The sequence below is a fragment of the Lates calcarifer genome, unplaced genomic scaffold (assembly GCF_001640805.2).
Source record: "Lates calcarifer isolate ASB-BC8 unplaced genomic scaffold, TLL_Latcal_v3 _unitig_733_quiver_2419, whole genome shotgun sequence".
Classification (NCBI taxonomy): domain Eukaryota; kingdom Metazoa; phylum Chordata; class Actinopteri; family Centropomidae; genus Lates; species Lates calcarifer.
This window is the reverse complement of record NW_026117948.1, coordinates 3,843-20,561: the sequence shown is the minus strand read 5'-3', so window position 1 is coordinate 20,561 and position 16,719 is coordinate 3,843. Positions and strand designations below refer to the sequence as shown.

Below are 16,719 nucleotides of genomic sequence, written 5' to 3'. Positions count from 1 at the left end.
TGTGCCGTAAAACAAGGTAAAAACTTTGAATTAAACAAACAACTTAAGATCAAGGTCGAGACCCAGATATTTTATTGTCAATTCTCTCAGGACATACATGTGATTTAACTGATGTACAGTAAGTTGACGTAAAGCGTGGGGCCTTTGTTTGAAAAGTATATAAATCTGTGAAAACACACTTATGCCCACATGCAGACACTTTGGGGATGGAGATCTCAGCTCTCTTTATTGGCCTTAGATTGGCTCTGAGTTTGTTTGAGCTGAACTCAGCTCTTGTTGTGAATGGTTATAGGGAGGGTCTGAAACAAAGGGCTGTGCTCACAGAAGCTAGGTCTAATGCTGGGGTCAGTACTGAGGCTACATCTGTGAAATGTAAGCTGCAGGTACCACTCGTCTCCCTGTGTTCTCAATGGATGGTGACTATGTTATTGGAGGGGTTTTCTCCATACACCACTTATTCACACAGTGGAGCATAACTACACCACCTTGCCTGAGCCACTGAGATGCACAGGGAGGTTAGTAAGATGGAGAAATGGGGGATAAAGGATGTCAGACTGCATAAAGAAAGAAATGTTGTATGTTTGTCATCATGGTGCAAATCTTTGTGTAATATTGAAACTTTACTGTCTTGTTTTATTTGTTACATTGTGGTGTGGTAAGTGTTATTTTAGAGGACCAAAACAGAAATAGTCTCTGGGTGATTTTTATTGTATATAATGACTGTGGTGCAATAATTTATTAATTCTTCAGTATTTTCTCCTATAAATTACAAGTGCCTATAGTAACAAAAAAACAGAAAAGAGTGACTACAGGAAAATATCAGTCTTTGTGGGGTTTTTTTTTTCAAGTGTGGTTAACATCTGATTTATTGATATTTATCAGAATGAGAACAAGTGAAGACTTGACATTTTAAAAAGTATTTTAAATTATGTTGGTCAGGCAACTCTTAAATATTTGGTTCCCAAATGTCGTTTCAGTTGTTACCTGTAACAATGAATTGCAATTATTTATCGAGCATTTCCTGTTAAATTGTGAATTGTCTTCATCATGTGTAAATTCCCACAGTGACATGAGTGTCTGTGTGTAGTATCATTTCCCGTGAACTGCGCTTCTCACGCGCGATGATCTTCGCCATCGAGGAGATTAACAACAGCACGAAGTTGCTGCCGGGCATCAGGCTCGGTTATCAGATCCACGATGCCTGCGCCTCAGTGGTCATGGCCGGTGCATGTGGCATTCCAACTTTCAAATGGCCTGGACCCGGTGTTTTACACTGGTGACAACTGCTCACAATCTGGTACAGTGATGGCTATCATTGGTGAGTCTGGGTCCACGCCATCCATCAGCATGTCACGCATCATCGGGCCCTTTAACATCCCCCAAGTAAATATTTTCAATTTATGGTGAACTTTGTGTTTGATGAAAGCCAGTCCTGACTTTTCTTTAAGTGTGCCATTATAGAATTACACTGTTTTGTTTTGCTTTAGGTGAGCCACTTTGCCACTTGTGCATGCTTGTCCAATAAGCAGGAGTACCCGAGTTTCTTCAGAACAATCCCCAGTGACCAGTTCCAGGCTGATGCGCTGGCCAAACTGGTGAAACACTTCGGGTGGACCTGGATAGGTGCTGTCCGGTCAGATTCGGACTATGGCAATAATGGCATGGCGTCTTTCCTGGACGCAGCGCACAAAGAGGGGATCTGTGTGGAATACTCTGAATCTTTCTATCGGACCGATCCACACAACAAAATCCAGAAAGTGGCTGATGTTATCCGCAGGTTTCTATACCACTGATTATACTCGCGTTCTGGTGTTGACACTGACCTTTTGCACACAAACCCACAAAAATATAAGTCAAGAAGATTTGAGGGAGATGATTTTATTATGTGGGTGGTGAACTGTCTACTCATTTTTTTCATCACTCATTCATTGCCCTCATAATTAATTAAAATATTCAAGACCAATAATGTAGGCTACATTCAACACACCCAAAATACAAGTATTTCTCATGTTTGTTTCTGTTAATAATTTTGACATGTATTTCCAAATATTTTGTGCAATGTACTATAATGTCTCTCCAGGTCAACAGCTATGGTTGTTGTGGCATTTGTATCAGTTGGAGACATGAGGATTCTCTTGGAGGAGCTGTCACAGGAACCTTCACCACATCGCCAGTGGATAGGCAGTGAGTCGTGGGTAACAGACGCAGACATGCTGAGGTTCACCTTCTGTGCTGGAACCATTGGATTTGGCATTCAGCAATCTGTCATCCCTGGTCTGAGAGACTTCCTGCTGGATCTGTCTCCCACCGAAGTGGCTGAGTCCCCAGTGCTGACTGAGTTCTGGGAGGATGCATTCAAATGCAGACTGGGAAAAAGTGAGAAAGTTGTCACAAATGTGGAGATTCATGTGTTTACAAAAAGTGTTCAGGTGCTCTAGGATAAAACCCCTAATTTTTAATAATAATAATTAAATAATTTTAAAATAATATTTTTTAGTGATCTCCAGACCACTAAAATTCAGAAGTTGTATTTACTAGCATGTATCATTTACAGTATATGTAAATGTTATTAGGCATTTATCAACACGCTGATTTTGTAAAGAGAAAATTGTGAACATTTTTCAACAATGTTACCAGCTGTCTGATAACTGATTTGTGTTGACATAAGTTGGAATAAGGTAAAAATGTATGTCTTCCAAACTGTGCTTTGAAATATATTATGAAATAAAAGGCATTTTACAAGGCATACCAGAAAGACAAACACATGAGAAGTAGAAAAAAACCACCTTACTTTTGTACATTGTTTTTAGGTGCAGCCACAGATAAGAGTGCATGTGATGGAACAGAGGATATAAAAAAACTCAAGAGCCCATACACTGACACATCTCAGCTCCGAATTACTAACATGGTGTACAAGGCAGTTTATGCAATAGCACATGCCATTCATAATGCAGTGTGTCAGAAAACAAATTCTACAACTCACTGTGACAAACTCACAATGACAGAGTCCAAACAGGTCAGTTGAAATGAATAAGGGAACACTCAAATACAATGTTTGAGGTAATGTACCTTGTACAAGATGAAAAAATAACTGTACTTTCCATTATTTTCTCTCTCCCTCACTGTCATACTTCACTTCATCCTCACAGGTTCTTGCTCAGATGAAGAAAGTCAATTTTTCCCAGAATGGTTATGATGTGTCATTTGATGCTAACGGGGATCCTGTGGCCAGATATGAGTTGGTCAACTGGCAAAAAAGTAAGAGTGGCAGCATTGAGTTGGTGACAGTAGGGCTCTATGACGCATCACTGCCAGTGGGCCAGGAATTCCATATCAACAAGAACCTCACCTGGGTGGAGAATAGCACACAAGTGAGGAGCAAGAATTTACCATTTAACAGCTGTGTAGCATTGGTGCACATCTGTATGAATGTGTGTGTATTCTTGTGACAGGTACCCTCATCAGTCTGCTCTGACAGTTGTCCTCCAGGAACTCGTAAGGTGCTGCAGAAAGGAAAACCCATCTGCTGTTATGACTGTGTACGATGTCCTGAAGGAGAGATTAGCAATGCTACAGGTAACATAAGATGTTTTGTCATGCATTATCTACATCATCGAATATGTGACAGCTAATTGTCCTTTTTGATTTATTTTTTTAGATTCTCCTGATTGTTTCCCTTGCCCCAAAGAGTTCTGGCCTAATGCAGAGAGAAACATTTGTTTCCCCAAGCCTGTGGAGTTTCTGTCCTACAATGAAGTTCTAGGAATCATCCTGGCTGCATTCTCAGTTGGTGGTGCCTGTCTTGCTGTTATAACAGCAGCTGTGTTCTTTCGACACAGAACATCTCCGATTGTCAGAGCCAACAACTCTGAGCTGAGCTTCCTGCTGCTCTTCTCACTGACTCTCTGTTTCTTATGTTCATTAACTTTCATTGGAACACCCTCTGAGTGGTCCTGCATGCTGCGCCACACAGCATTTGGGATCACCTTTGTCCTCTGCATCTCTTGTGTTCTTGGAAAAACTATAGTGGTGTTAATGGCCTTCAAAGCTACACTTCCAGGTAGTAATGTCATGAAATGGTTTGGTCCTCCACAACAAAGAATGACTGTGGTGTCCTTCACATTTATTCAAGTTTTAATATGTACTATTTGGTTAGTTCTTAGTCCCCCATTTCCAATGAAAAATCTAACCATATACAAGGAGAGAATCATCCTGGAGTGTGCATTAGGCTCAGCTGTTGGGTTCTGGGCTGTGCTCGGGTACATAGGCCTATTGGCTGTCTTTTGCTTTGTGTTAGCTGTCCTAGCTCGCAAACTACCTGATAATTTTAATGAAGCTAAACTCATCACCTTCAGCATGCTGATATTCTGTGCAGTGTGGATCACCTTCATCCCTGCATATGTCAGCTCTCCAGGGAAATTTACTGTGGCTGTGGAAATATTTGCCATTCTGGCCTCCAGTTTTGGTCTAATTCTGTGTATTTTTGCTCCAAAATGTTTCATCATATTGTTTAAGCCAGAGAAGAACACCAAGAAACATTTAATGAACAAAAATCAATACTAGTACAACTGTGGTTTGGAAATAGTTATGCTGGCACTATCTAAGAGCTTATGCTGTTCATTCAACGCATTAAATAAAATTCTTCACTTAGTTTTGTTGTCGTTTTACAAATACGTTTTCACTGTGCTGAAAATATAAATAAATAAAGTCAAAATTCAGTACAAAAATATGAGTTGTATCTTGACAAAACAAGCAAAAGATGGCCCAAGAAAAAGTTGTGATTTATAAAAAGTTGACAGGATCAGTACCGGCCCTGGTCGAATTAGGGCCCTACGCAAAACTTTCTCATGATTTTTATCTGATTTGACCTGGCGCGTGCAGGCATTGCTAAGGGTGGCGACATAGCTGGTGACACTATAGTGCATATGATTGTACCTAATTGTGCTGTATATAATGAGACCCATATCATATCACGAAACCCTACGCACAGCGCGTGTTCATACAATTTTTGCCAGGTTGAGGCCAGTATTCACTCTTTCTCTTCTTTTTTTACTGCATAGTATAGCACTGCACAAATGTCAATTTATAACATTTACACCCCTGATAGTGTTGTACAGGCAGTAAGTGAGAAACAATTGTTTCATTATTTTCTATCATTGTTATAATTTCTATCAGTAACATTATTAGCAGCTCTGTGTACTTTTGTAGATTGTGCCAGAATCTCTTCTCTTCAGAGATCGATTCATTTGTTCCTGTTCTTACTTTAATCTAATAAATGTTATCTTCATCATTTACAGACCCCTCTAGCTTAAACTATGATTGGATCTGTTGTGTGTGGGGTATGTGGGGTGACAATTGGGGTGGCCAGACTCTAGCCAAGAGTGGCTACCCCCTGGATCCACCACTGACAAAATTACAGCAATAACTAGTGTTTGCAATGGTTATTATACAAGAGTAGAAAAGAAACAGTGGCACTTAGTGGAGATTATACATTATATGCATTAAAAAGAACAAAAAAACTTAGAGTTAAACAAACACAGCTGGATGAGGGCATCCTCTAACTGATGTATAGTAAGTTGACATAAAGTGGGAGGGAAGCTTTGGTTGGAAAAGCTATATAAACTCATGAAAACACACTTACGCCCTCATGCAGACACTTGGGGGATGGAGATCTCAGCTCTCTTTATTGGCCTTAGATTGGCTCTGAGTTTGTTTGAGCTGAACTCAGCTCTCGTGAATGGTTATAGGGAGGGTCTGAAACAGAGGGCTGTGCTCACAGAGGCTAGGTCTAATGATGGGGTCAGTACTGAGGCTTCATCTGTGAAATGTAAGCTGCAGGGTACCACTCGTCTACCTGTGTTCTCAATGGATGGTGACTATATTATTGGAGGAGTTTTTTCCATACACCACTACATCCATACAGTGAAGCACAACTACACCACCATGCCTGAGCCACTGAGGTGCACAGGGAGGTTAGTAAGAGGGAGAAGTGGGGGATAGAAGGATGTTTTTGAGTGGTATTGAAAAATCAAACAAAAAAGAAAACAAAAGATGACCACAATGGAAATCAACCTTCAGGCTATATTGTGTTTTTATATTCTGTGATTTTTAATTTATGTTTTGATTCCAGTGCCATAAATTCAGTCATTCATTTTATCTATTCATATATATATTTTTAACATTCAAGGGCCAAGTCAGTATTTGCTCCTATGACTTACAGGTATTTGCAAAATAGTAGAGTGACTATAAAACATTCAGGTTTATTTTTAAACTGATTTCAAAGAATTTAACCAATGAATATTTTAGATTTAGTTGAATATTGTTAATCTAAGCACAATTTCTGTGAATTCTAGACTGATGTACATACATAATTATGTTGGTCAGGCAACTCTTTGATATAAATTTGGTTCACAGGCGCAGCATAAGTTATTTTCCATAAAGATGTATAACAGTTATTTATTGTACGTTTTCTTTATCATATATAAACTCAGTGACATGAATGTCTATGTGCAGTATCGATACCCGTGAACTGCGCTTCTCACGTGCAATGATCTTCGCTATTGAGGAGATTAACAACAGCACGAAACTGCTGCCGGGCATCAGGCTCGGTTATCAGATCCATGATTCATGTGCCTCAGTGCCTATGGCAGTGCAAGTGGCATTCCAGCTTTCAAATGGCCTGGACCCGGTGTTTTACACTGGTGACAACTGCTCACAATCTGATACAGTGATGGCTATCATTGGTGAATCTGGGTCCACGCCATCCATCAGCATGTCACGCGTCATCGGGCCCTTTAACATCCCCCAAGTAAATATTTTCAATTTATGGTGAACTTTGTGTTTGATGTAAGCCAGTCCTGACTTTTCTTTAAGTGTGCCATTATAGAATTACACTGTTTTGTTTTGCTTTAGGTGAGCCACTTTGCCACTTGTGCATGCTTGTCCAATAAGCAGGAGTACCCGAGTTTCTTCAGAACAATCCCCAATGACCAGTTCCAGGCTGATGCGCTGGCCAAACTGGTGAAACACTTCAGCTGGACCTGGATAGGTGCCGTCCGGTCAGATTCGGAATATGGCAATAATGGCATGGCGTCTTTCCTGGACGCAGCGCACAAAGAGGGGATCTGTGTGGAATACTCTGAATCTTTCTATCGGACCGATCCACGTAGCAAAATCCAGAGAGTGGCTGATGTTATCCGCAGGTTTCTATACCACTGATTGTCCTTGTTTAACATGCGTTGACACTGAGTCTCTGCAACCAAAACCACAAAAATATTTAACCAGATATAAGATTAGAAGATTGGAAGCAAATGATTTTATTATGTTAGTATGTCATCCGTTTTTCATCTTTCATTTATTGCTCTCATATTTGATAAAAATAATGAGATCTAGCCATCTATACATTTAACACACATTTTAATATTTCACGTTTGCTTGTGTTAATAATGTTGAAACAGATTTTAAACAGTTTTATGTTATATTGTTATATCGGTATAATGGACTATAATATCTCTCCAGGTCAACAGCTACAGTTGTTGTAGCATTTGCAGCGTCTGGAGACTTAATGATCCTGTTTGAGGAGCTTACACAGAAGCCTTCCCCCCCACGCCAGTGGATAGGCAGTGAGGCCTGGGTAACAGACCCCAACATGCTGAGGTTCACCCTCTGTACTGGAACCATTGGATTTGGCATTCAGCAATCTGTCATTCCCGGTCTGAGAGACTTCCTGCTGGATCTGTCTCCCACTGAAGTGGCTCAGTCCCCTGTGCTGACTGAGTTCTGGGAGCATGCATTCAAATGCAGGCTGGGAAAAAGTGAGAAAGTTGTGCCAGTTCTTGTGTTTTTTTTTCTTGATTGTCAAAAGAGTGAGGCTTTATGTGTTAAAAAAAGTCAACAGCTGTGCTATCACCAAACCCCAGAATTTGATTTTAAGGAAATTCTTTTGTTCGTGTGGTGCGATGGAGTCCTGAGGCACATCTCTGTGAATAATATTACTGACCACTAGGCTTTAGTGGTTTCACAGTGCAAAAACTGAGGCCCTGAACACAAACACACAGATGCTAGGCCAAGCTAAATAAAAAATCAAAAATGATATTTACTAGATTGTATCATCTACAGTATCTGTAGGTTTCTGATTTGTGTTAGAATAATTTGATATACAAAAGTTAAGAAAATGAATACCATGAAAAAGCTAATATTTTAAAAATAGATTAAAAAATAACATAATAGAAAATAGATATGGGTCTGTCTTTCAACGACTGCTTTAGAAAATAATGGAAAAATAAGCATGTTTTATTTTTATTTTTGTTTTATTGCATTCTTATCCTTTCTTTCTTTATGTGTTTGTGTTCATGTCATGTGTTTCACTAAAAAACACCCACCTCTTTGTTGTGTTTTTAGGTGCAGCCACAGATGAGAGGTTGTGTGATGGAACAGAAGACATAACAACACTCCAGAGCCCGTACACAAACAAACAAAAGTTCCGTATCACCAACATGGTGTATAAAGCTGTTTATGCAATAGCACATGCCGTTCATAATACAGTGTGTCAGAAAACAAATTCTACAATTCACTGTGACAAACTCACAAGGATAGAGTCCAAACAGGTCAGTTGAAATAAAAAAGTGAACATCCAAATGCATTTTTAAGGAAAGAAAAATGTTTTCCATTATTTCCTCTCTCCCTCATTGTCATACTTCACTTCATCCTCACAGGTTCTTGCTCAGCTGAAGAAAGTCAATTTTTCCCAAAATGGTTATGATGTGTCATTTGATGCTAACGGGGATCCTGTGGCCAGATATGAGTTGGTCAACTGGCAAAAAAGTAAGAGTGGCAGCATTGAGTTGGTGACAGTAGGGCTCTATGATGCATCACTGCCAGTGGGCCAGGAATTCCATATCAACAAGAACATCACCTGGGTGGAGGATAGCACACAAGTGAGGAGCAAGAATTTACCATCTAACAGCTGTGTAGCATTGGTGCACATCTGTATCAGTTTCTCTGTATCTTTGTGACAGGTACCCTCATCAGTCTGCTCTGACAGCTGTCCTCCAGGAACTCGTAAGGTGCTGCAGAAAGGAAAACCCATCTGCTGTTATGACTGTATACCATGTCCTGAAGGAGAGATTAGCAATGCTACAGGTAACATAAGATGTTTTATCATGCATTACCTACATCATCAAATATGTGACAGCTAATTGTCCTTTTTGATTTATTTTTTCAGATTCTCCTGATTGTTTCCCTTGTCCCAAAGAGTTCTGGCCTAATGCAGAGAGAAACATTTGTTTCCCCAAGCCTGTGGAGTTTCTGTCCTACAATGAAGTTCTAGGAATCATCCTGGCTGCATTCTCAGTTGGTGGTGCCTGTCTTGCTGTTATAACAGCAGCTGTGTTCTTTCGACACAGAACATCTCCGATTGTCAGAGCCAACAACTCTGAGCTGAGCTTCCTGCTGCTCTTCTCACTGACTCTCTGTTTCTTATGTTCATTAACTTTCATTGGAACACCCTCTGAGTGGTCCTGCATGCTGCGCCACACAGCATTTGGGATCACCTTTGTCCTCTGCATCTCTTGTGTTCTTGGAAAAACTATAGTGGTGTTAATGGCCTTCAAAGCTACACTTCCAGGTAGTAATGTCATGAAATGGTTTGGTCCTCCACAACAAAGAATGACTGTGGTGTCCTTCACATTTATTCAAGTTTTAATATGTACTATTTGGTTAGTTCTTCGTCCCCCATTTCCATTGAAAAATCTAACCATATACAAGGAGAGAATCATCCTGGAGTGTGCATTAGGCTCAGTTGTTGGGTTCTGGGCTGTGCTCGGGTACATAGGCCTACTAGCTGTCTTTTGCTTTGTGTTAGCTGTCCTAGCTCGCAAACTACCTGATAATTTTAATGAAGCTAAACTTATCACCTTCAGCATGCTGATATTCTGTGCAGTGTGGATCACCTTCATCCCTGCATATGTCAGCTCTCCAGGGAAATTTACTGTGGCTGTGGAAATATTTGCCATTCTGGCCTCCAGTTTTGGTCTAATTCTGTGCATTTTTGCTCCAAAGTGTTTCATCATATTGTTTAAGCCAGAGAAGAACACCAAGAAACATTTAATGAACAAAAATCAATACTAGTACAACTGTGGTTTGGAAATAGTTAAGCTGGCAAAATGCTGTGCATGTTTAACACAGTCAAAGTTGAGTCATCTAGATTATTTGAATATTTACATTTACAGATTTATATACTGAAATTTTGTGAGCAATATAAAATTAAAAATAAATAAAATCAAAATCCATAACAAAAGTATGAGTCTCTGCTTTTCAATATAGCCCATATAATGTACTATATTGAAAAGAACTATAACGCTAGAGTGTCTGTCAGGGGAGGCCTGCCTGAGGTACCATCCATGCTTGGTAGGGGAGCTCCTATTCTCCTTCAATGATCTCCTAGAAGACCATCTTTTTACACCCAATGATCTGAACCCAAACCTGGGTGCAGACCACGCCTGGGAAAAGAGTTGTCATGTCAGTCAAGGACCCCCAGATGCCTGGTGGATCTTGTGTTTGTGGCTTTGCTAGTAGATCATGTTTTAATGGGCGCTTCATCAGATCCTCCATAACTGGAATGGGTGCTTGGGCAGAGTACTCCAAGACCCCTCCATGCACCAGGACCAGGAACACCACAAGGAGCCTAAGGTGATGACCTGGCCTCCAAACTCCCCATAAGAATCCACTGCCAATGTCCCGGTGCCAGACACCACAGGACACCCACGGAGGTCCCCTGCCTATGCCCCAGTGGGTCAGAGCTGTTTTGGCAACACAAGAGGGACCTAAAAAATATTAGATCAGATTGGGAACTGGTCACCTTGAGCTCTTTATTGTGTTCAGCAAGACATTTCTGAGCAGTTTTTGTGGTGTGGTTGGTAGCATTGTCCTGCTGGAGGGAAGATCCTACCACTGGAGAGTGCTGTTGGTATGGGGGATGTGGAGCAGTGAATATTGTAATTTATTTAAAACAACATTGAACCTTATAAACTCAAACACCAATTAGATGTTCATTATTTAATGATTTTGGGACATTTTATGCCTTTAATGGTGATGAAATGAAGGGGAAATGCCAGGAAAGCAAGCAGGGGAATAACATGCAGCAAAAGGTATGGCTGGGAGTCCAACCGGAGGCCAGTTGCTCAGGGCATATGAACCCACGTGATATATGCCCTAAACATTTGGCCATCTGGTCATTTTTAAGGCTTAACTGTGATATGAGCTAAAATTATGCAAAATAAGGTATAAGGGTAGGATACAATTCAGTGATGGAGCCAGACAATTTTTACTAGGGTGGCCAGGTCGAAGCAAACACTCAGTTTGGGGTGGTAGAAAAGAATCTTCAGGTTTTTCTGCATAGTAAGGCACTGTGCAGAAGTTAGATTATTATGTTTACTTATGGTCAGAAAGTGTGTACCTAAAATAAGTCCATGATAGTTTTTGGGTGTGCAGGCACTAAGAGAGAAACTGTGAAATCTTATTTCTATCAATAACATTATTAGTAGCTTATACCTGAATTTCAACTTATTAGAGGTTTGCTTTGTTCCTATTCTTACTTTCATCTAATACATTTTATCCTCACCATTTACTGACCCTGAGAGACAAAAATATAATTTGTTATCTTCTGCTATGTGGGGTAACAAGTTGGGTGGCCAAACTGTAGTCAGGGGAGGCCACCCCTGGCTCCACCACTGAAAAAATTACAGTGGTAATTTTACAAGAGTGGAGGAGATACAGGGGCACTTAGTGGAGGGTATTACATGCAGTTTTTTAAAAATGAAAAACTTTGAGTTAAACAAACACAACTGGATGAGGGTATTCCTTTAACTGATGTATAGTACGTTGATGTAAATTAGGAGGGAAGTGTTTGTCTGAAAAGCTATATAAACCAGTGAAAAGACACTTACACCCACATGCAGACACTTTGGGGATGGAGATCTCAGCTCTCTTTATTGGCCTTAGATTGGCTCTGGGTTTGTTTGAGCTGAACTCTGCTCTTGCCTTGAATGGTTATGGGGATGGTCTGAAACACAGGGCTGAGGTCAGTACTGAGGCTTCATCTGTGAAATGTAAGCTGCAGGGTACTGCTCGTCTCCCTGTTTTCTCAATGGATGGTGACTATGTTATTGGGGGTGTTTTCTCCATACACAACTACATCCACACAGTGAAGCATAACTACACCACCATGCCTGAGCCACTGAGGTGCACAGGGAGGTTAGTAAGAGGGAGAGGTGGGGGAAAAAGACTGCATAAAGAAAGAAATGTTTTAATTTTTTTTAGTTGCATCGAAAATCTTTGAAAAATAACATTATTATTTCACTTACTGTCCTGTTGTGGTTTTGTTTACTCCTATTGTGGTATGTTAGGTGTTGTTTCAGATGACCACTTATGAATTACAGGTATTGTATTGACAAAAATAGTAGACAGTGCCATTTTGAAAAAGATCAATCTTTGTGCTTCTTAACTGAAAACATGTGTCTTTAGGGACTGATTTATAAATATTTAGCAAAATCTATCTGGGAACATTAAGCCAGATTTATTTGACTATTGTTCATCAGTGCCTTAAAATTCCTGTGAATTTTTAATTTTGACCGATGTACATACAGGCTATATTTGAGGCACAGATCACTTAGCGTCTACAACTGTGAAATGCAGTTAATGGTTGTGTCTTCTGTTAAAATTGTGAATTGTCTTCATCATTATGCAAATTCCAACTGTGAAATGAGTGTCTGTGTACAGTATCGATACCCGTGAACTGCGCTTGTCACGCGCAGTGGTCTTCGCTGTGGAGGAGATTAACAACAGCTCGAAGCTGCTGCCGGGCATCAGGCTCGGTTATCAGATCCACGACTCGTGCGCCTCAGTGGTCATGGCAGTGCATGTGGCATTCCAACTTTCAAATGGCCTGGACCCGGTGTTTTACACTGGTGACAACTGCTCACAGTCTGGTACAGTGATGGCTGTCGTGGGTGAGTCTGGGTCCACGCCATCCATCAGCATGTCACGCGCCATCGGGCCCTTTAACATCCCCCAAGTAAATATTTTCACTTTAACGGTGAACTGTGGCATTCAATTAGACAAGCGCTGCTTTTTCTTTCAGTTTGCCATTAAAGAAATACACTGTTTTGTTTTGCTTTAGGTGAGCCACTTTGCCACTTGTGCATGCTTGTCCAATAAGCAGGAGTACCCGAGTTTCTTCAGAACAATCCCCAGTGACCAGTTCCAGGCTGATGCGCTGGCCAAACTGGTCAAACACTTCGGCTGGACCTGGGTAGGTGCTGTCCGGTCAGATTCGGACTATGGCAATAATGGCATGGCGTCTTTCCTGGACGCAGCGCACAAAGAGGGGATCTGTGTGGAATATTCTGAATCTTTCTATCGGACCCATCCACGTACCAGAATCCAGAGAGTGGCTGATGTTATCCGCAGGTTTCTGTATCTCTGATTGTGTTTGTTTCCCATGTGTTAACACTGACCTTCTGAACACAAACAACTCCGGAAGATTTAAAATTAGCGGATTATAGGCTGATTATTTAATTATTTTCTTGGCAAAAGATTAATCGTTTTTCATTATCCATTCATTGGTCTCATATTTAATGAAAAATAATCAGTAAGACCTAGGCCCAATGAGAATTTAACTCATTGAAAACATAAAAATCATGTTTGCGTTCATAATCTTGATAGAACCTGTGTTATGTTTAAATTGGTATAATGCACTATGATGTCTCTCCAGGTCAACAGCTATGGTTGTTGTGGCATTTGCAGCGTCTGGAGACATGAGGATCCTGTTAGAGGAGCTGTCGCGGGAGCCCTCCCCACCACGCCAGTGGATAGGCAGTGAGGCCTGGGTAAGCGACCCAGAAATGCTGAGATTCACCCTCTGTACTGGAGCCATCGGTTTTGGCATTCAGCAATCTGTCATCCCTGGTCTCAGAGACTTCCTGCTGGATCTGCCACCCACTAAAGTGGCAAACTCCCCGGTGCTGACTGAGTTCTGGGAGCATGCATTCAACTGCAGGCTGGAAAAAAGTGAGAAAGCTGTGGTGATTTGTTAACATAGGTGATAGAAGTTTGGTCCTAGTGTGAATTTTGTTTAGAGGGAAATGAGATGGACTATTGAGGCACACATCTGTGAATAATTTCACTTGATATGATGATATTGCCAATTATGTTAAGGCACACCATTGTGTTGGAGAAAAATGTGCATGAACTATGCTGTTTCACAGTGCTCTCATGAAAGTCTTGAACATAAGCACACTTAGACAGTCTCTTAGTCACCAACCTAAATAACAATCAAAAATTATATTTACTAGCATGTATCATTTACAGTATGTGTAAGTCTCTGAATATAATTTAAAATAAACATGTTTTACAAGTAAACATGTAACAGAAACACAAACACATAACAAGTAATAATAATGTACTAATATTGTATATTAAGGTTAAAAGCATCTTCCTCTTCACTCTGTTTTTAGGTGCAGCCACAGATGAGAGGTTGTGTGATGGAACAGAAGACATAACAACACTCCAGAGCCCATACACTGACACATCTCAGCTCAGAATCACTAACATGGTGTATAAAGCTGTTTATGCAATAGCACATGCCATTCATAATGCAGTGTGTCAGAAAACAAATTCTACAACTCACTGTGACAAACTCACAAGGATAGAGTCCAAACAGGTCAGTTGAAATAAAAAAGTGAACACTCAAATACAATGTTTGAGGTAATGTACCTTGTACAAGATGAAAAAATAACTGTACTTTCCATTATTTTCTCTCTCCCTCACTGTCATACTTCACTTCATCCTCACAGGTTCTTGCTCAGCTGAAGAAAGTCAATTTTTCCCAAAATGGTTATGATGTGTCATTTGATGCTAATGGGGATCCTGTGGCCAAATATGAGTTGGTCAACTGGCAAAAAAGTAAGAGTGGCAGCATTGAGTTGGTGACAGTAGGGCTCTATGATGCATCACTGCCAGTGGGTCAGGAATTCCATATCAACAAGAACCTCACCTGGGTGGAGGATAGCACACAAGTGAGGAGCAAGAATTTACCATCTAACAGCTGTGTAGCATTGGTGCACATCTGTATCAGTTTCTCTGTATCTTTGTGACAGGTACCCTCATCAGTCTGCTCTGACAGCTGTCCTCCAGGAACTCGTAAGGTGCTGCAGAAAGGAAAACCCATCTGCTGTTATGACTGTATACCATGTCCTGAAGGAGAGATTAGCAATGCTACAGGTAACATAAGATGTTTTGTCATGCATTATCTACATCATCAAATATGTGACAGCTAATTGTCCTTTTTGATTTTTTTTTTCAGATTCCCCTGATTGTTTCCCTTGCCCCAAAGAGTTCTGGCCTAATGCAGAGAGAAACATTTGTTTCCCCAAGCCTGTGGAGTTTCTGTCCTACAATGAAGTTCTAGGAATTATCCTGGCTGCATTCTCAGTTGGTGGTGCCTGTCTTGCTGTTATAACAGCAGCTGTGTTCTTTCGACACAGAACATCTCCGATTGTCAGAGCCAACAACTCTGAGCTGAGCTTCCTCCTGCTCTTCTCACTGACTCTTTGTTTCTTATGTGCATTAACTTTCATTGGAACACCCTCTGAGTGGTCCTGCATGCTGCGCCACACAGCATTTGGGATCACCTTTGTCCTCTGCATCTCTTGTGTTCTTGGAAAAACTATAGTGGTGTTAATGGCCTTCAAAGCTACACTTCCAGGTAGTAATGTCATGAAATGGTTTGGTCCTCCACAACAAAGAATGACTGTGGTGTCCTTCACGTTTATTCAAGTTTTAATATGTACTATTTGGTTAGTTCTTCGTCCCCCATTTCCAATGAAAAATCTAACCATATACAAGGAGAGAATCATCCTGGAGTGTGCATTAGGCTCAGCTGTTGGGTTCTGGGCTGTGCTTGGGTACATAGGCCTACTGGCTGTCTTTTGCTTTGTGTTAGCTGTCCTAGCTCGCAAACTACCTGATAATTTTAATGAAGCTAAACTCATCACCTTCAGCATGCTGATATTCTGTGCAGTGTGGATCACCTTCATCCCTGCATATGTCAGCTCTCCAGGGAAATTTACTGTGGCTGTGGAAATATTTGCCATTCTGGCCTCCAGTTTTGGTCTGATTCTGTGCATTTTTGCTCCAAAGTGTTTCATCATATTGTTTAAGCCAGAGAAGAACACCAAGAAACATTTAATGAACAAAAATCAATACTAGTACAACTGTGGTTTTGAAATAGTTATGCTGTTTACATTTACCCCGGTCAACAAGGTTCTTTATCTAAATTATTTAAATATTCCAATTTTTGTTTTTGAAATTATAATGTAGTTTTTGTGAATACGTTTTAATCTGGTTTTTGTCTCATTTTACAAATAATTTTTCAACATGTACGGAAACTACAAAATAAATAAAGTCAAAATTCATAACAAAAATATGGGTTCTGTCTTGAAAAAAAAACAAGAAATAACTGAATGTCCTATCATATTCTATGTAGGATATTGAAAAAAATGCTGGTTACATTGCCATCAACTATATTACCACGATCTCTGCAAACTCCTGTCTATGTCTTAGTTTTCAATTAAGAACACACCAGATTTGTACAAGACTATGCTGAACTACACCCTAATAAATCTTGTACCAACACAAACATGTAAAGGATTTCTTTTTCCA

The 16,719-nt window shown here is 40.4% G+C and overlaps 3 protein-coding genes across 3 annotated transcripts; all 3 read left to right on the top strand.

Annotated features, from left to right (window-relative positions):
• Nucleotides 1–394: 394 nt before the first annotated feature.
• Nucleotides 395–4,563, top strand: LOC108879776 (extracellular calcium-sensing receptor-like). Its single transcript, XM_018671164.2, is given in 10 exon segments — nucleotides 395–452; nucleotides 455–515; nucleotides 1,088–1,223; nucleotides 1,225–1,383; nucleotides 1,488–1,777; nucleotides 2,081–2,376; nucleotides 2,811–3,016; nucleotides 3,150–3,371; nucleotides 3,453–3,576; nucleotides 3,659–4,563. Coding segments are annotated over 10 exon segments (2,442 nt in total). The 5' UTR covers nucleotides 395–409.
• Nucleotides 4,564–5,850: 1,287 nt separating this feature from the next.
• LOC108879775 (extracellular calcium-sensing receptor-like) lies at nucleotides 5,851–10,128 on the top strand. Its single transcript, XM_051069257.1, has 8 exons — nucleotides 5,851–5,972; nucleotides 6,514–6,808; nucleotides 6,913–7,202; nucleotides 7,519–7,814; nucleotides 8,401–8,606; nucleotides 8,715–8,936; nucleotides 9,018–9,141; nucleotides 9,224–10,128. Exons 1-8 carry the CDS (start codon nucleotides 5,866–5,868, stop codon nucleotides 10,126–10,128), a joined length of 2,445 nt encoding a protein of 814 aa, XP_050925214.1. The 5' UTR covers nucleotides 5,851–5,865.
• A 2,002-nt stretch (nucleotides 10,129–12,130) lies between these two features.
• LOC108879774 (extracellular calcium-sensing receptor-like) lies at nucleotides 12,131–16,266 on the top strand. The gene is made up of 8 exons (XM_018671161.2): nucleotides 12,131–12,252; nucleotides 12,778–13,072; nucleotides 13,178–13,467; nucleotides 13,772–14,067; nucleotides 14,514–14,719; nucleotides 14,853–15,074; nucleotides 15,156–15,279; nucleotides 15,362–16,266. Exons 1-8 carry the CDS (start codon nucleotides 12,146–12,148, stop codon nucleotides 16,264–16,266), a joined length of 2,445 nt encoding a protein of 814 aa, XP_018526677.2. The 5' UTR covers nucleotides 12,131–12,145.
• The last annotated feature ends 453 nt before the right edge of the window (nucleotides 16,267–16,719 follow it).

Coding starts and splice junctions, on each gene's coding strand:
- LOC108879775 (XM_051069257.1), top strand. CDS start 5,866: ATGGATGGTGACTATATTATTGGAGGAGTTTTTTCCATACACCACTAC. Junction 6,809..6,912: donor GGCCCTTTAACATCCCCCAA/GTAAATATTTTC, acceptor GTTTTGCTTTAG/GTGAGCCACTTTGCCACTTG. Junction 7,815..8,400: donor CAAATGCAGGCTGGGAAAAA/GTGAGAAAGTTG, acceptor TTGTGTTTTTAG/GTGCAGCCACAGATGAGAGG.
- LOC108879774 (XM_018671161.2), top strand. CDS start 12,146: ATGGATGGTGACTATGTTATTGGGGGTGTTTTCTCCATACACAACTAC. Junction 14,068..14,513: donor CAACTGCAGGCTGGAAAAAA/GTGAGAAAGCTG, acceptor CTCTGTTTTTAG/GTGCAGCCACAGATGAGAGG. Junction 14,720..14,852: donor CAAGGATAGAGTCCAAACAG/GTCAGTTGAAAT, acceptor TCATCCTCACAG/GTTCTTGCTCAGCTGAAGAA.